A 20172-nucleotide genomic window follows, 5' to 3' on the forward strand; every position below is an offset into this window, starting at 1 on the left:
GGTTAATCTTGGCGATTCGAAATATTAAGAGTCCCAACCAATTGACGTAAAGAACGCGCTGCCATTCAGTGGCCCACGCAGAACCACGTGCTATACAAATGCGTTCGCTAATTATGACTAGGGGTGGGGAGGGGGTCGAATTTATTCAAAGGTGTTAGGTCACAGAAGAGGGGAGAAATCAGAAAATGGATTTCAGATTTTCGATTGTTATTAAGGATAAGTTGTTTGTGCAAGAAAGATTTTTCCGTCGACTAAGATATTGCAAAAATAATTTCGAACGCAAAAGTTTCATTTCCAAACTTTACTGTAATTTTTCAAATGTTATTGACAAATAGACACCTAAAATGGAGATTTTCTTGGCGTTCAAGATAAGGGAAACACCATCTTAATATCAAAAGCTTAATATTCCAACAATTTCTAAATTAAAAATCAATACAAGGCATTTTGAAAAAAAAGCATCCTAACTTCTAACTATCCTGAAACCTATATAAGAAAGCGGATTCAACTAAACGATTGGATAAACTTTGTTTAACGAGACAAATTATACTCGTAAATATTACTTAGACATAAGTTGTTACATAACTTCTTTTGAATTCAAACAACCGGCTATATACAATCTAACCTGGCAATGTGGCTACGCGTAAGAAGTTTAACAAACTATGAACTTCATTAAACATCAACTTAAATTAAACTTAAATTAAATTATCACCCAAAATGAAACAGGATTACCACTGAAATTAAATTGTATTTAAATTCAAACATTGTACGAAGGTTGAAAGACACAAAATGGAACCAAAAAGTATAGGAATTTAGTTTAAGACGAGAAACAAGATAATTGTCCTTTATAGCAGCGTTGACATACAAGTTAAGCTAGATTGACATGCCTACGCCCGTTACTGTGTCTGAGCCTGTGTCGGACGTCAAGATTAAAGAGCATAGAGAACTGATACGCGTGTTTAGAAATGAAGAAATAAATAAACTTCAAAATAAGCTGAAGTCCCCCCACCTTTGTCCAACAAGAGAAAATTCTATTACGAAAATTTCGTCAAATATTTGTTCTTTCAAAAGACGTTTTTTATGATACTTTTGGCTATGTACAGACATGAAACCTCGTCCATTTTTTCTTTGAACCTGCAAGCTCACACATACATGTCTGATCCGTAAACTCGCAAAACCTAAAATCGTAAGCAGCGTTCACACAAAAGTGTAGCTAGATTCCAATATCTGTGCATGAGTCTGGTCAAACAGTCACGTCTATGTCTAAACATCAACCTTAAGGGGTATAGAGAACTGATAAGAGATTATATTCAAGTTCAAGCTACATTCAAGTTGGGGAGAAAGGACGTCATAAAGAAAGATTAAAGGCAATGGGTACTTCCTGGGAGGGTGTAAAGAGAGTGGCTTTGAATAAATTGGGATGGAAGAGGAGCGTCCGTAGCTGTGCAGGCCTCAGGCGGCTTGGTGCTGCGGTGACTTATTAATAGTAATAGTATTCAAGTTCGTTTTGAAATGAACAACCAACACTACCTAGCATCGTTTAGCAAAATCCCCCGTGAGAGGTAGGCCCAAACAGGGATCTTCTACTGCGAATTTAAATCACCGTCCAGCCAAGTATTTGTTCATGGGGCAGAGAATTTGGGGAAATTACTACCAAGATTAGGTAAACTGAAGCCATAGTGGCTGCCATATCATGCCCAGAGAGTATATCTTCCTAGAAATAAGAGGCACGTGTCGGGCGCAATAAAAGCTCTCTTAAGGAGAAATTCCCGGTGGGAGAAAGAGGCTCTCTTGTCAGTACCGGTAAGCTGATCTTACCCTGGAAAATACCCCGATCTATAGGCATCAATAGCCTAGCGGCTATTGATGCTAAACGTGTTTTTTTTTATACTGCATACCAACAAGAGGGTAAAAAATATGTAAGTTCTATTTACTACTTTTACCTAATTTTTCACGCTATATTAGACCAAAAATAAAAGAACCACTTTTGTTAAAAAGGCACGACGGGCAAATTTAATAATTTTTTTTTTTAAAGAAGCCTTTCTTCTACATACAAAACTAGGCTTATACAAAACTTCTGCATACAAAACAGTAAAAAATGGTTTATGAACAAAAGAACCGAGACACTTTGAGAAATTTTCCGGTTAGATCGAAATGACATTTAACTTTTAGAGGAAATCCAAGACGTTTAGTTAAAATCTAGACCTTTTATTGAAATTTTCTGGTTGGATCGAAATGATATTAAACTTCTAGAGGAAATCCAAGACGTTTAGTTAAAATCTAGACCTTTTATTGAAATTTTCCGGTTGGATCGAAATGATAATAAACTTCTAGAGGAAATCCAAGACGTTTAGTTAAAATCTAGACCTTTTATTGAAATTTTCCGGTTGGATCGAAATGATAATAAACTTCTAGAGGAAATCCAAGACGTTTAGTTAAAATCTAGACATTTTATTGAAATTTTCCGGTTGGATCGAAATGATATTAAACTTCTAGAGGAAATCCAAGACGTTTAGTTAAAATCTAGACCTTTTATTGAAATTTTCCGGTTGGATCGAATGATATTAAACTTTTAGAGGAAATCCAAGACGTTTAGTTAAAATCTAGACCTTTTATTGAAATTTTCTGGTTGGATCGAAATGATATTAAACTTCTAGAGGAAATCCAAGACGTTTAGTTAAAATCTAGACCTTTTATTGAAATTTTCCGGTTGGATCGAAATGATATTAAACTTCTAGAGGAAATCCAAGACGTTTAGTTAAAATCTAGACCTTTTATTGAAATTTTCAGGTTGGATAGAAATGACATTAAACTTTCAGAGGAAATCCAAGACGTTTAGTTGAAATTTAGACCTTTTTACTGAGATTTTAAACAATCAATTAAAAATTCAGTAAACATAGCTAAACTTGATTCAATTTTTCTAGTACAGCGAGGTACTGCCGCATTGTTAGTGACCTTGGTAATTTTCAATTTTATTTAAAGTCATATTCAAGCGTCAAAGTTTGCTATTATCAGTTTTCCATACTCATTGGCCTAGACATTCACACTACACGTACTCATACTCATAGTAGACATACTCATTATCATTGAACTAAACTAGAATCTCATATGAACAGAGCTTACAAACACAGGCGAACATATGCCAATCTTCCTCGTCTGCTAAACTTGCAGACAAGGAATCGATGTTTTAGCTGCTCTCATCGTTGAATCGATGATTTAGCTGCTGGGTAATTTTTATAGAGACAAGTATCCAGTGGCAGATCCAGGGGAGGGGCGTGGGGGGCGCGCGCCCCCGTAACGTAATCTAAAGTAGTGTAATTTACTTAATTAACGCAAGTTTGCGTTAATTAAACTTGCTCCTAACGCAAGCTTATCGGATCAACCTATTTTGCGCCCCCCCCCCCCCATGAAAAAATCCTGGATCTGCCCCTGCGAGTTTAAAGATGACACAGCCATCTATAAAGAAACAGGAAACGTAAATGGATCACCTAGAACAGATTCAGCAATAATGAAGACAATAGTTATCTCAATGAAATTCTGATAATTCCAATTAATTAACTTATACTTCGCATCATGAACGGATGTTTGCCTGGAAGTATGTTACTCCCAAATAATAATAACAATAAGAAAAAACATGAACTAAGCACAGCCGTGCGAAATCAAAATATTTATGCAAAAGTATGCCTCAAGCCTTCGCAGCGTAAAAAAAAAAAAAACACTTAAAAAAACCGTATGCATCTGGTGGCACACGCCAAACTTGGCCTACTTCTACCACACGTGGCCGCACGAGTGGTGCCTCGAGGTTTATATTAGTTGCTGGTGAGTGAACAACCCCTGGATTGAGGAAAAATGAAAAAAAGGACGTCTCAGACTTAACCAATCGACACGCTGTGGAATATATACAAAAATTACCATTGATGGAAGCAATGAAAAGTGAACCTAAAATACTTTGAATCTCTCTGTCAGATGTTTACCTACCCAACCACAGCACATAATTACACAGTAAAACCTTACTTAAAAAAAAATCGCGAAAAGAACAAAATATAACTCAGACAATGACGTCACCGGTATTAAACTAACTTATTTCTTGCCAGCATTGACTGCTTCAAGAATTTCTTCATTGAATTCTGGAATTGGCTCCTTCCAATAGTTGAATTGAGAAAATTCTACACATGCATGGTCCAGTTGGTTGGGCTGCCGAACAGGCGGAAACACGTGGTCTACCAGAGTGCTCTGATTAACGTAGTTTGAAGGCCTAGAAAAAACAAAATCAGTAGAAAAAAGATCTAGAGCCCGTCAATACAGGGCTGAAGGGGTGGGGGTGGCCCCACTGCCGCTCCAAGATTTGGAAATACCTTTTTTTTTGGATTTTCACTAATAAAAACCCTTTGTTATTATCTTTATTGCAAATTTTTTTGAAAAAGTACAAAATTGCTCCTCCCCCCTGACCTTGAAAAAAGCATCCCCTCCCCCCAAAAAAAATTAATCGTGAATTGCCCCTAAATAAACAACCTTATTAAATGGATAAACGAGACAGATACTGCATTTATAGATAATATAGTACAATTAAGTGTTGCCCTTTTATAGAGCAGAATATGTTCATTCACTACAAGAGCGTTATGTCAACATAAGCTGGTCAATATTGAAAAAAAAAGTAAACAATGCAAGGAGCTACAAAAAAAACAGCAATTAAAAAATGTAAAGTAACAACTAATTCAAGGTCGACACAATAAGATATAAGGACAACACCAAGCTATAAAATCTGTGGATAAAACGGCGAATAAAATACAGCATACAAAAATTCCGATACATTTCTGTTGACGAAGTGAAAGTCATCAGCATTCTGTTTAGCCTAGTATGGTATTTATTTGCCTATTTGTCTTGCTAAGGAGGAAGAACGCAACAGTGAAAGTCGGGCTGCAGGCATTTCAGATCCGAATCCATGGTAAGTTTATAGCGGTCTAACAGCAATCTCAAATTTTGAAGGAGAATATTCTCATCAGTCGCAGTTGCTTATTGACTGAGTTGAAACTGGCTTGGTTAAACTTATAACTTTTCGACAAAATAGGTTTATCACAAATTATTATAACATCTGAGGTAACCTTTATTATTCCCCTCAGGAATACTATTTTACGTTCCCAGCAATTCATTATTCCTAAATTTAAATTCCTTAATTATTCCCTGGGAATAATCTAAAAACTTATTCCTCAAAGCTGTTATTCCCGACGTGGGGCACAGGCCCACCAGTGGGGCATAATATTTCATTGGGTCATGGGCAGGTCGTGCATACTTTAAAGCCTTGCATCTATAATTTATAACCTTAATTTTGAAAATAATTTTTTTTTACAAGGATGACGTCGCATTTAAACGCATTTAAAGAGCAAAAAAAACATGAAAAAAGATATAAGTTAATGGCCTTTTAAGGTTCCTTCAGGTAAAAACACATACGATTTTGAATAACAAAATTAAATATCACGAGGGGCATCATGATTTAAGAAATGCCTGTGTGTGCCATGGCCAAAATCTGTTTAAAACCACTGCTTCGACGAATACTTACCCCTTACCCTAAAAATATGTGCGTCACACCCCCCTCAAAGAAATTTGCAACATGATCCCTGTCACAAGTGACGCAAGTGACGGAAAGTTGCAGAGAGGGGTCAAAGAGTATAGGCACCTGACAAGACAGGACACTTTGACGCTCTAACATGAGTTTCATAGATTTAACTAATATAGAAATATTAGTTTTTTGTACTGTTGTTTTTATTTACCTCTTTGAGAATAAATTTGATTTTTTTTTTATTTTAATGAAAGATGATCCAAAATGCCATTTAAAGAGTATGACACATGGGAGTATATTATCCTAAAGTTTTGTTTTTTCTTCCTTATTATGAAGAGGGAAATCATTTTTCCTTTTTATGAAAAGAGAAATCACAAAAAAAATGCATTTCATTGGTAAACGCAGCTACAGTTTTGTAAGCGGTTAGATAAAAAAGAACAAATCTTAAAATAAATCAAAAGAATTAATTGTTCAGTTTTTAAGTAGTTAGTAATTAGATGTTAGTAGCTAGCAATTCGATTCTTAATTAATGAATTAGGCAAGGCTATAGTAAGAAACAGACTAATTTAACGACACTCCAGCAAAAAGCAACGTCAGTTTCTTGGATATATTTACCTAAAGAGCCCCCACTCCCCAAGAAGAAGGCCTTGTGACTGGCAGGATCGATCCATAGCCCCCACTGTTTCCAGGCAATTTAATTATAGGAATACTAGATCCATCTAATGTAAGTTAGAATGAGCCGGAGAGGGCTCACACGAAACTGATGAGTTAATGCACCGCATCACGAGTTAATGCGCCGCATCACGAGTTAATGCGCCGCATCAAACTGATTTGTTTACTTTTTAATTTCATTATAGGTTTCAGGCATTTTGCCTTCAGAATAGGATTAATTAAAGGGTAAGGGTACCAGCGAAGGGCGGGTTAAAGATAGCTGGGCAGATCCTTACCAATTAAGGAGTATCAGTGTCCCCATACCAGGGGGAGTCATCCATCTCAGCAAGAGCTATTGGGATAGGATTACTAGTAGCTGTCGTTCTTTGAACAATGCTCAATGGCGGAAAATACTCATTTACCAATTCGCTTTCATTCATATACCTGAATATAATAGATTATTATTATTATATATAATTAATTAATTATATAATTTATAATTTTTATTATATACAATCAAATAGATTATTATTATACATAATTAATGGCCCTTCCCAGGTAACAAGACTAGTGAAAAAGAACTAGGTTTTACGTTTTTTTTTTCTTTTTATAATTTGAGGCCTACCGTTATTATGAATTTGACAGGAAGCCTTATTAAAAATAAAATTTGCTTACAATAATTTATTAGAAGCTAAAAAAATCATCATTTCTTTTATGATTTTTGACATCTCAATAAAAACTTTGTTTATGCAAAAGTAGCATTCTTAGATCTGTAAGTGACAAACGGAAACTACTCGACGGTGCACAGAAATCTTTATAGTGGTCCATTATATACTTTTGGCATCACATCTTTTGCTGAGTGTATCCTGATCACCCTACCACCATCTACCCCTCTCCAACAGACTAACCCCCGCGCCCCTCTTGACAGTCCTCCCCCTAAAAAAAACACAAAAAAACAAACAGATCTTAGTTTTAAACAAGGTATAGGAGTGGACCAAGAACCCTAGAGCACAGTAGCATCAAAAGGGGGGGGGATCCCCGCACTAGACTTCAGGATTTTTTTTTAATTTTTTTATGGAAAAATCCAGCGGAAATTGCATCGAAAGCAAATGTTCACTGACGACCACTATGCGATAAAACCTCATAAATTGGGGATTCAAGTGCAATATTTTTCCCCCGATTCACCCCCTCTTGACTTATCCTGCCTACAAACAAATTGAGTCACTTAAGAATACCAGCAGGACGTGCTAAGTCAGACATAATACAGCTAATTGAAAATAAATCTCTGAGGTCTCCCCTCTTACAAGTATCCATCTCCATCTGCTTCTTGGTCATCTCCTGCAAGAGATGGTCACATAGACTGCAAGTATATTAAAAGTTATGACAACCTTTCCTCACAATCCCTTTGGAAAATAGCAAACAAACAGAAGAAAGAGAGAGAGAGAGAGAGAGAGAGAGAGAGAGAGAGAGAGAGAGAGAGAGAGAGAGAGAGAGAGACAGAGAGGGAGAGAGAGTGAGAGAGAGAGAGAGAGAGAGAGAGAGAGAGAGAGAGAGAGAGAGAGAGAGAGAGAGAGTGAGAGAGAGAGAGAGAGTGAGAGAGAGAGAGAGAGGGACATACGAAGAATAAAAGGTCTGGGCCACCCCTCGCTTGAGCTCTCCTTTTGGGTTTATCGTGAATATTCTTTGTTGGTTGATACCTATTGCATTATACGCCCAAATATCCTGAAAAAAAGATAAAGCTTCCATTTCTAAACGGAAAAAAATAAACATATAAATAAATAAAAAGTGAAATTACACTATGAATTGTTCGTTCTCTTTATATCTACTTCCTTTTTTGCTGACTGAGGAAGTATTCTGAGGCGGGAGATTTTTTTTTTGGAAATGAAATCTAATATTTTATCATTTATACAATACCAAATATTAGCATAGATACTGAAACTGATCCATACACAACCGAAGTTACAAATATAAGATAAGTGCCATAACTGAGTCTGGTCTATGGATTAGTGAGTCTTCTAAATAATTTCTAAGACCACACTGGCTAAGCATGGCTCGTTTTCTCTCCCTTACGATGTTTTTTCGTTTTGAAAAAAAAACTCTTAGGGACTGCAAGCACCGTTGTATCAACTGGGGATCGAACCCCAGGTCCCCCAATGCCAAGTAGAGATGACCACAGTGTGTCACCACACGCTGACATAACTAAGAAAAAAAGAAGATGTATGACCTTTTATTTTACAGGGTATCTACCAGGAGTATGACTTTATTATTAAGGAAAAAGGCCACTTTCAATACCCTTTTAACACTTAAAAGCCCGATTCAAGAAACCTTAACTCTCAGCAACGGACATTTTAATAAAGACATTCATTATGTCTACCTAATGTATTTCTTATTTGGTTAACAACTTGATATTCTTTTTGAAAAAAGTATGGCTTTTCTATCAAGATACAAGGTCAACTTATTCCCTTTGCTCCCACAGGTCCCTCTTCTTTTGAACGACCTAAACTGAAACCCCAGTTTTACCTTTCTGGAATTTTAAACCCCAATGCCTTTTCCCATTGTGCTCGTCAGGCATCAACTAAAACTTCAGTCCTATACAAGTGAAACTTAATTTGGAAAGATATAAGAAAACTTCTATTCGCTATGATAAAAAAAAGTGATTCTTCCTTTACCCCTTCCTGCCATTATACTCAAATTGCCTCAACTAAAAACCTAACTTTGTCAAATTTATTGCAAAATTTGAAAATCAAATTTGGAACTCATATTTGCATTTAGCAGATGACAATTATGAAGCGAATATTGAACAATTAACGTACGTTTTATACTCTACGAGGTTCCAGATATAGGAAGGGTATTTTTTTTTTAAGAAAAAAGGTTTGAAATAAATAGCAAACTCAAAAATTCTAAAAATGGAAATAAAAATGACGCCAAAAAATACAGGTAAACCAACTCCTTAAAAAAAAAAAAAAAAAAAAACATAAAGAGAGGAAAAAAAAATAAATAAAAACAACAATAAAAAAGAAAGAAAAAACAACAACAAAGAGGTTGAAATTACAGGCGAAGAAGCAGTAAAATAACCACAGTGTGTTTGAGCAAGATTGCTTATCCGGCTAACCCCAACTTCCTTCCTTTTAACTTATAACAGATAGTAACAAATACTAACCCAGCCAGGTATTAACTGAAATTTTCAGGATGAATAGAAACAATAATACTAGAAGTTTACGACTTGATAGACACGCTAGGTTAGAATCAAACCAACAAAAAATAACATGCTATTTGAGGGGTTTCTGGGTGCCATTGATCATCAGCATTTATCCATGGAGTTCCGCGGTAGTAATCTCATAATGGCAACGGTTATATCTGAGATGAAAAAAAAAAAAAAAAAAAAAAAAAAAATATTCCCAACTAAAAGTATTAAAATAATTTTGGTGTTAAGCTTATAGAGCACTAAACAAGAGTTTCTTATAAAACAAGTTCTCAGAATAACCTTAAAAGGACATTTTGAAAAAGGGTAACTTTCATTAAGGGGCTCATTAAAAGGAAAACAAAAATGTAAAAAAAGCGTAAAGCCATTTACTCTGGATGTTTAACATAATTCAGAATCTTTTTTGTATTTAATAGGTTCATCTTCGTTTTATTCTGATTTTGATGTTACATGGTTTGTGGTGAATCCTATTGTTCATTCTTTTCCTTATATTTTATTATAATTATAATTTATTATAATTAATCTATTTTTAACCGACTTTTATGCTGAAGCAAGTGGAAAAAATTACAAGAAAAAGAAAACGAAAAATATAACACAACTATAATTAATTGTGTGTTTTGTGTGATTATCGATAACTATAGCAGGTTATATATTCACAAGCTATAATTAGTTGGACAATTAATTATTATGACGCTGCACAATCTGTTTTTTTGCAGAAGCAGGCCGTTCTACAGAACTGAATTTTGCAATCATCCCTATATAATTTTGCAAATTTACATAATTCATTTTTGGTTTAAGGGATTGAGTGAAACTAAATGCTGACATACACACATTCTCATTCTATTTTTCAGAGTATTCAAACAGAACAAATCTAGTTAAACGGATGTTTTCAAACATAACCGAAATTGCGCTTGACCAACGCACTTCTAATAAAACTGAAGATTTTGCAATTTTTCATAATAATTTTCGCACATTTCGCCAATTATTTCCCTATATTTGGGGCAATTTTTATAAATTGTGCCTCGACAAGAAGTTGCGTAATTTACATTTATTTACGTTTACAGAAGTTACATTTCGCATAAATATAATAATTATGTATTAATGATCAATATAAGAATTGTCGTTCACGTCAATAATTAACTACTAGAAAAAGAAATATAACATATACAACTTGCATTATTTATAGTCAAACTCACTTCTCAAACGAAAACGGACAGTCAACAAACAACAGAAAAGGTGATTATTGATGCCTCTACCCGCAACCGTATAGTTTCCCAAGAGCAGAGCTCTGTTTTCAGGCCACCCACATCCAACACGGGTTGTGCAGATTATCTTTTTGAGTGCCGTGTTCGACACGGGCGAATGTCTTCCCAGAACCCGTGTTCAACCATGCTATTTTGGCGCGTTGAGGAATCTGTGTCCAACACGCTTGGAACTCGTAAGCTGAAAACGCCTTAAATTTTCGCTGGGTTGAAGACGGAGAACCTGAAAACGATTTTTGTCAAACACGGTTTTTGTAGGGCATTTATATGGTAAGGGTACAATCTCCATAAATTTGCCTATTTGGTCTTCTGCTGTCGCCACTAGTTGATATTATAAACATTTCGTTACTAATTTTTATTAGACGGTCTTTACCTATTTTTGTCCAAGTTTGAAGCAGCACATGGCTCTTATGATTTCCTTAGGCATTTTCTGTTAGAAAAGTCTAGTGACTATTCTTTTTATAATTACGGGGGCAAAGTTTCGCAACAATATGACAAAATGGATCGAACGCACGCCACACAGACTCAGATTTTGGTCAACAGGCCTAATTTCCTTCGTAGCGGTGATAGTTTTCAAAGTTAATTGAAAACGCTCTACGTTTTGCGTTTTCTTCCCTGCATTTCATTCAAGGCACATCCTTGATGTGAATTAATGATCCTAGGTGTCGAAATTTGTCTAATAGTTCAAAATGTTGTCTCTTTATGGATACTGGAGAATTTTTATCGGTAGAAAGGTATTTGCATTCGGGAATATTGACGGCTAGGATTGCGACGTAACATGTCGTCGGTTTGGACGGTTGATTCAGCTTAATTCTGTTCTTGGTTCTTATGGAAATATGTAATATTCCACCAAATATATAGCTGAAGAAGAATTTTTGATAACAGAAAACCTTGTAGCACCTCATACGCAAATCCAAAGAGCCCCCCCCCCCCACACACACACACGAAAATTGCTTCGTTGGCTTATGCGTATAATACAATATCAGCAATTTCAACAGCTTTGGTGAGATTTCATCTTGCAGCATGATTTCCCATAACAGCAAACTATGAATATAGGTGGTGGGACTTTCTTGGTAAATGATAAAGATCTGAAGTTGGAGTATCCTTGAGAAGATGTGGTTTATGCATCCCCTTTCCTGGGATACATAAGTCTAACATAAACGATGATGACGAAAATCTTTCTTTTAATAACCTCTCTAATTTCTACAATGATTCTTCTTACTCTTTTAGAACAAAAGGAATAATTGTTGCATCTCTCCAATCTCGGGAACGTTCTCATTCGTTTACACCTTCTTTTGAACGGTCCAATAACCAAAGCTAAACTTGCTTCATAGAATTCTTCTGGTAACTCTAAGCAATTTTTACCGCTTTTGTTACCTCTTCAAACGTGGATGGGGAGATGTCACAGATTGTGCGGCTACAATGGATCGGGTCTGCTGCCGGAGTATGGGTGGCACACGAGAATACCTAGGTCTATTCAGGAGATCTCGGAAGTCTTCACTTCCTGCGCCATTCTTTTTTGTCGGTCGGCCACTATAGTACCGCCCTTCTTGTTTGCATTCTAGGTTATTTGGTTTCCCATTCTCTTAAAGTATTTAAGACCCATGTCGGATTTACGTGTTTTGTTTCTTTCAGCAACTTCCTTAAGGGCTGTTGCAACACTCCTTCAATGTTTTTGTCCTTCCTAGCAATCCTCTCAGCCTTTTCCCAAACCCAATTCTTCCAATCTTGAGAAACTTTTGAATTATCTATTACGACTTGAAGGTTCTCAACGTACACCGTATTTTGTAACCAAATAATGTCAAATAAAGCACACGTGCTTTCGACCATTACAACAGCTCTCTCCTATTCTAAAGTCAGACTTCAAGTTTTTGTGTTTTCTTTTTATTATCAGAATCGTTAATTTCAAAAAAAAATTCGTAATCTTTGATAACAAAAATGGCCAACTAAATGACACAGTATTTACGATCCCAGTCCTAGGGCATTTTATTAGAGTAAATACTAATAAACAGCACGAACGAATTGTTAAACAGGTTAATTTTGCAAGGTATTGGAACTAATTTGTTCTTTTTACAGCTGTTAAATACTGATTTGGCAGCAGAGAATAGAAGAGGGTGTCAAGGGGTGTTGGTGCTTGTGACTAGCAAGGAGAAATTGCCCGAAACGCGTTATCAACAGAAAGCGGCGATCTCTAAAAGGTTTCAACATTTCAATACGTGAATGCTGAATTATAATTAAAAAATTATCTTCAAATGATGATTTTAACTGCTTATATATTTTTGGATCCTTAGAGCTTATTTTTATGGTGGTAGTGTTAAAATAATTTCATAAACGGTGTCTCAAAAAGAACGCCGGATTTGAAAAACGGGATTACGGACCTTCTTTGGTCCAACAATCACACAGTTTGAATCCTTGTTCCCTCTGGGCCAAATAAGATGCAGCCTGCCTGCCTTATCGCTTATAAGGTGTTAGTGGGGGTTGCAATTTTTGCAGGGGCTGCCTTGATTCTCTAATCATACAAAATGCAAGTCCTTGTATAATTACAATTAAAGCAGAGTTTTTCAGAGGAAGGCATGCGTGGAAGTGTTGGACCCAGCATCAAATGTGACCTTTTCCTATGGGGGCGCACAAAAGTTTACAAATACAAACCCCGTAATCTGTTGGAAACAAAAATTTAACGGGTTCTCAACGAATTTGATGAGGAAATGTGTGACCAAGTGATGGTTAATTCTATAGACAGAACAAGGGCTTGTAGGGCTTTTATGGGGGCCCATATGCCCGATATTGTGTTTCACGCATAGTCTCAGCCATTGGCGCCCATAAGCTGAATTTTAGGGGGGGAGGGGCTTAGTTGGTCTAATCGGCACTTCCGATGTTGTATAATAGAAGTCTCAAACAAAAATATAAAATATAAGGCAGCATCATTCAGGCAGAGGGGGCTGGCTGCCCCCCCCCCATATGGGCGTTCGTGGTCTCAGCTGTTGAAGAGATTGGGGCGTTTTGTTTGCTTCTTTCATATAAATACATTCGATTGATATTAGATTCAAATCCAGCGATCTTTTTGAGATCGCTTATACAAATAGAAATCGCAATTATATACAAATATAATTACACATAATTAATTACATTTAATTATTATAAAAATAATTACACAAATATATAATATTAAAAATATACAACAAATTATAATGAAAATATGAAGGAAATAATATAATAATAAACCTTAAATGAAAGTTGATATATTTGTAATGTTAAAAGAGAAATAAATAAGTTGACTTACATTGACTCTGTTTCCGTATCCAGCATAGAACGGGTTGCTATCACTAGGGAAAAGGCTTTGTATATCTTTCAAACAAGCAATTTTAAATTCTTCCGGCTTCCTTTCAATAACCTCTCTATAAGAAAATAATCATCAAAATCTGAATTCATGAAATATGAGCTCATGAGTCATATTGGTCAATGACGTACGCAGCGGAGAAGGGGGGGGGGGGCTCAGTGTTGAGACTTCGCCCAAAGTCCTAAATTTTCTTGGATTTCTGGACACTTCTTGTTCAAATTATAAAAAAAATTAGTATTGCTCCATCCCCAGGGAAAAAAATCTTGCTTACGTGCCTGGTATGAGCAGAGGATTGAGATTTAAATTCCCTGGAGGTTGCCATCTACTTAAAAAGAAAGTGAGGCTTAACGCATAACCTAACTTAACCTCGGTTAGGTTAAAGTTGATTGTGGAGATCTGTCCAAAATACAATGACAATAAAAATGAGAAATATTAGAACCCCAAAAAAATAAACAAAGGGCACAATTTGAAATAAAAGGGCACAGTACGTATATTTGCAACATTTTTTTTTGTTGCTAGCCTATGTTCTACGAAATAACCTAGTCCTAACTATTTACATAAAGAAAGAAAAACGAGTAAAAATGGGGTTTTTAAAGGCCAAATGAAAATACTGAAAAAACACAACAAAGCGAATATTTCGAAAGGAAAAACACCTCTCTTCTTCAGCGCAAAACAAAATAATGTATCCAAGGAAAGTGCCGAAGAAAAACACAACAAAAAACAAACGCGGAAAGTCAATGTGAAAAGAACCCAAAAACCAAAGAAAAAACCAAAAACTTAAAAGATGAATAAAATTCAATAAAGCCAAAAATTATAAAAATTTTAAACCAAATACCTAACAACCATAAAAGCAAGTTATTCGCAAATATCAGCGATTTGCACAAAATCCAAAAAATTATGAATTGCCATCGACGGATACTAGCCAACAACGGGGAAATAAAAGAAAACAAAAAAATCCATTCACTCAAACACAAAACGAACCAGCAATTAAATAAGTTGGAGAACTGTGTCATCTGATTTCGGATTTTAATCATTGCATTTCTTGCAGACACCCTTTGAGACCTAAGGGGTTGTTCACGTGTTTGATCATATGACTGGGAAAGTGGTTCAATGTCTATTTCAGGGATTACTAAAGTATCGGCTTCTCTTTTGAGAAAACCGAAATATGACTAATTTATTCTTAAATCACCGGAATCTCTGTTTAAAGCTAGACCAAAATGTTGGTATTTATAAATTTCAACAGCTTCTCTGTAGTGCTGGACAATACCTTTGTCAGGCGAAATTAGGCTAGCTTGATTAAACAAAATAGTATGGTCTGGGTTTTCAAAAATGTGCTCTGCAACGGCAGTCAAAATTTTCTGTTTTTTTTCCGCTTTTTAAGTGTATTGTTTATTGAACTAGAGTGCTGATTTAATCTATCCGTGAGTCGCTGATCAGTTCTTCCAACATACCAAAGACCACACGAACATGGAAATCTGTAGACACTGGAGTTTTCACTTATCGGGATAGGGTATTTACCTTGATAAATTTGGGACCTGATAGTTCTATCAGGGACTATCGGGTCCCAAATTTATCAGTGTAAAGATATAATTTTTGACTTTATTGAATTTTATTCATGTTTTAAATTTTTGGTTTTTTCTTTGGTTTTTTTGGTTCTTTTCACGTTGAATTTCCGCGTTTGTTTTTTGTTGTTTTTTTTTCTTCGGCACTTTCCTTGGATACATTATTTCGTTTCGTGCTGAAGAAGAGAGGCGTTTGTCCTCTCGAAATATTCGCTTTGTTGTGTTTTTTCAGTATTTTCATTTGGCCTTTAAAAACCCCATTTTTGCTCGTTTTTACAGAAAGTATCAAATCAATAGAATCTACAGGAACATTAAGTTGGGTGAAGATAAACTTTTAATTGACATAAAAAAATTAAAATAAATTAAAACTAAACTTATTTTTGGTTTTGCTGTAAAACGCACCCCTGTCAGCGGAGCTAGTAGTTTCAATTCGTGTTCAATCCTCTTCCAAGCACTAAAGATTCCTCTCTTGTCACTTTCCCATTTTCTTTAACTCAGCATAAAATCGAGATTACAAAATACAAATTATAAATCCAAGTAGCAGCGTATTAGCGCTCTAGCTTTCTTAGAAGCCAACTCAAAAAGTAAGGGTAACTTAAAAAGTAAAAAGTAAGTAAGTAAGTAAGGATAGCTTAAAAGTAAGTAACAAAAAGTAACAAAAAAGTAATAAGGGTAACAAAAAGTAAGTAAGGGTAACTTAAAAGAGTTGAAATTGGCATAAGTTTTAAGATTAAAAATCATAAAGGTACTTGTATGGTATACCCCCTACCTAATATTCTTCTAATATGTTTCTCTGACGCTCAATCCTAATGAAATATACCAAAGTAAGATAAAAACATACTACTTTAGAAACAAATTTGGTCTATATATTTGCGCATTAGGGGAAGTGGGGGTAAAATATACCGGACCTGCATGCTTAATGTGTTATGTACAATTATTCTGCATATTATGTAGTATGAACTGTTTTCTAACTTCACACTGTCCAAATACTTTACCCCCACCCCCCATAATATGCAAATATATAGCTCAAATTATATATTTTCCATCTATTCTATAACTTCTCTTGTATTTTTTCACGCTAATATGAAAGAAACGAAAAAAAAAACGGTTCTATAATGCATCAATGAATGAACAACTTGAGCGGTAGGGGGTTTATCATAGAAGTACCATCTTCAACACCATCCAGCGTTTGGCACTTCTTGACATTTTTCTTTTCAAGCTCCATAATTGTATTTTTCAGAAATTGAAATAAAACACTTATTAGTACACTAATTTTGCCGATTACATTTATTTTACCTTATTTTTGCACTGCCAAAATTCCAAGAAACACAAAACTCTAGGTGACACACGTAATTTTTGTTTTATTCGAAGCTACCGCCAGTCTCCACTCTTAGAAGTAACCCAGTTTAATAACCCTTGAATAGATGTTTCAAGCCTTTACATGGGAATATCTGCAGAAAATAATTATAATAATTGGACAGTATTTACAATAATTAAATTTGAATGATTTTTATACTACAATAACTACATCAAAAACCTGTTAATCTATTATTCAAATCGTTTTTCTTAAAAGTAAATTTTAATTAAAATCTTTTGTCAATATTTTGAGATTTCATGCTAATAAAATTTTTACCAAAAATTAAAACAATTATTAAATAATTAAAAAAATAACTGACTACATAGGATATTCACCTGCAGCATGGTTAACCAAAGCGCAAAAAAAAAAAAAAAAAAAAAAAAAAGTGTGTATAAACTTCCACACTGCAAGACTCTTAGGGGGGAGTGCAAAACCATGCCAATGGCAGGAGAGAAAGAAATTCGAGCAGTGATTTTAGAAATGGTTTATGTAAAAATAACTGTCATGATATAAAATAATAAGTTAGTAAAAACATTGGAGCTCATTCTAAAGAGTAAATTCGTGTTATAAGATTCAAAGGGGCTCAGGAGAGAATCGGAAATACCTACTAATTTGCGTTATAGCAAGTAGGACCAGGGACGGATCTAGAGCAAAATATGGGGGGGGGGGGGGCAATGTGACAAGAGGGCCAATAATTGACCAAATTGACAAATTTATTTTGAAAAAAGAGTGAAAAAAACAAGGAATGAGGGCACCAGAAAAAATATTGGGGAGGGGGCAGCTCCCCTGGATCCGCCGTTGAGTAGGATCAACATCAAATTTGTTTATCAGTATTAGGATCTGCAGTAATAAAAAAATAAACAAATAAAAAGGCATCTACCTATGTAAAGCATTCATCAGACTAGTGGGGTTGAGCAGTATAGGTCCGTCGGGAAGGGCCAAATTTCCTTGCTTCAAGGATCTGAGATAATCTCGAGTTATTTGAGCTTGGCCAATGGCCCGTGCAGAGAGGTAGAGGATTTTGTACCCATTTTCAAAAATATTTGTAAATAACTGTGCCACACCACTCTGAGCCCAGGTGCGACCAACTATTGGCAAGATGTGGCCTAAAACATCAGACCTGAAAAATAATAACATATTTTATTCAACTCATTTATCAGAAAGTGGTTCGTGAAAAAACTGAACAAGAATATTGGGATCAATGGTTATATCTAAAGGCCTGTTTATACCTGCTCTAAATCTAATTTAAATAATGCCATCAAAAGGGCTGCCACAGGCTCAAATAGTAAAAGTTAGGGACTTAGGGACCTCTTTTTAGTAAAAAAGGGACCTCTCTAGGGACCATTCTGGACACAAAATGGACCTCAAAACACAATTTTGAGAAAGCTTTTGCAAGAAAAAGCAGTGACACAGTACCAAATGACACTTGACAACAAAATGGGGAATGGTCTTGCAGACATCTCTTCATGATCAGATCAGCCTTTTTCTTCTTCTTTTTCTCTGAATGCTGTACAATCGAATACAAAAAATCAGATTCAAAAATATAAAAAAAGAGATAAGGGTAGGCCTATGGTAACTAGAACACACAACCGATTCCTTTTTCTGCTCTGCCTTCTGCTGAAACAGAGATGTGATCAGCAACTGTTTCTTTGACTCGAACTGTTGCTGGGCGGTTTCAAAAGGGGCAGCTACCTTTTTTTGTTCATTACGCATCGACAGAGTCCTATCTATAATGGCATGCGCTAGCTGTATGACCATGTCCTTCTTTTCAATACCTTTTTCCAGCCGGTTATGAGCTTCTTTTAGCAACTCGTCTGCGGCCTGTTCTTTGGAACCAAACGCTTCTTTTTTTTCTTTGAAAGATTTTTCGAGAGTTTTTCTCTTGCCTCCAATTTCTTTCGATCTTTCTCAGTTTTTTTTCTTCTTTCAAGGCTTATTCCTGCAGCAGGTAGCTCTTTTTAGCAGATTTGGATAGTTTTATCAAGTCTTCTGTGACAGCAACATTTTGCGCACGTCCTCCAAATCTGACCATCCCATCTTTCACAAGCAGTTTAGCATTCAAATTTCGCTCATTCATCGAAGCTCTTTCTTCGCTGAGAACTCGCCCAGGAAGGTAGAAATCCCGCTAAAAACTGGCAGACCCGTGTGTAATGGTCAAACCAATTTTTATGACTTCATTTAGGATGTTTACCTCCCTAAATCACGTTGTTCCACTTGTCGTCAATCAGGCTCCGGTGGAAGTCCAGATAACTGAACTAGATTAAACTCGTCAACTAGTATATCGTTTTGCGTCCCGATGGATAACTTCCTGGTAACCTATATTAAGCTCTGAGCAGAAACTGGCTTTGAAACTTCATTGGGATGCAGAAAAAATAATGCTTTCAACAACTCCAAAAAACTCCACCGAGTGTTTGCTTAAAGACATATCTTGCAGTTGCATAATAATGCTTCTGAACACGCTGCATGAACGAGCGTTTGGAAGCGCTTCTACTGACTCGAGACAGTCGACAATCTCGTCACTCACAATTGTCTGTAGCAGTGGCACCAATTTCTTTTCATCTTCGAATGGCAGAAGCGTTTGTTCATCCCTAAGCTCTTCGGTCGCTTCTGGTTTTAAAACTCGTCCAGCCAATGTCAAGACCAGGATATTCAGCTCCGCATAAATTTCATGCACTAGGGGCTTTTCTCATTGAAACTTTTCGGTGAAACATATGAAGAGATTCGAACTACCAACAAAACTGACACTATGCTTTCAAGGTCGGTTGTTCGATTGGCCAGATGATCTCTTTGTACGCATTTGATTTCTTAAGACTAGGGTTTTTCTTTGGAATACAGACAACGAAGTGCTCAAACAGAGCTGGCATCTGTTACCTTAGCCTTGAAGCAGCAGATCCCATTGTTAACCATCTGGTGGGTACGTCTTACAAAAACTGGGACTTAGGAACGCCAATTTTCTCTTGAATCTTCCCATAGTCTTCTTTTCTAGCCGGCAAGCCAATAAAAAAGTACTACCATTCGATGAACAGATCAGAACAATTTTCGTCAATTTCCTGCAAACCCTTCCGAAAAGCGTTGGGTACCAAATGTATCTTGCAGGTACCAATATCAAGGAGACCTTCGCTACCTGTCAATTCACTTTTTTCACTGTCAATCAGTCGGAGAAGTTTTTCGTACACGTTCGGACCGTCACAAATTAACGCTAGTATTTTAGAAATCGATAAACCACTTTCATCGATCGTTTTGGCTA

General features: G+C 35.9%; 1 protein-coding gene across 6 annotated transcripts in view; it reads right to left on the reverse strand.

Annotated features, from left to right (window-relative positions):
• Window positions 1-3388: 3388 nt before the first annotated feature.
• Lpin (phosphatidate phosphatase LPIN) overlaps window positions 3389-20172 on the reverse strand; it is a 162964-nt gene continuing 146180 nt past the window's right edge. For 5 of the 6 annotated variants that reach the window (XM_089099293.1, XM_089099291.1, XM_089099287.1 and 2 more), the window contains 4 exons: window positions 17806-18045; window positions 13950-14064; window positions 7824-7927; window positions 3389-4252 (listed from right to left, as the gene is read on the reverse strand). In XM_089099293.1, the coding sequence (XP_088955419.1) occupies window positions 4078-4252; window positions 7824-7927; window positions 13950-14064; window positions 17806-18045 (634 nt within the window). In that variant the 3' untranslated portion in view covers window positions 3389-4077. Of the gene's footprint in view, window positions 4253-6501; window positions 6650-7823; window positions 7928-13949; window positions 14065-17805; window positions 18046-20172 lie in introns of all 6 variants that reach the window. The other variant, XM_089099292.1, reaches the window with a different exon arrangement.

The sequence above is a fragment of the Artemia sp. Qi Xiang Cuo genome, chromosome 13, assembly GCF_049724085.1.
Source record: "Artemia sp. Qi Xiang Cuo chromosome 13, ASM4972408v1, whole genome shotgun sequence".
Lineage (NCBI taxonomy): Eukaryota > Metazoa > Arthropoda > Branchiopoda > Anostraca > Artemiidae > Artemia > Artemia sp. Qi Xiang Cuo.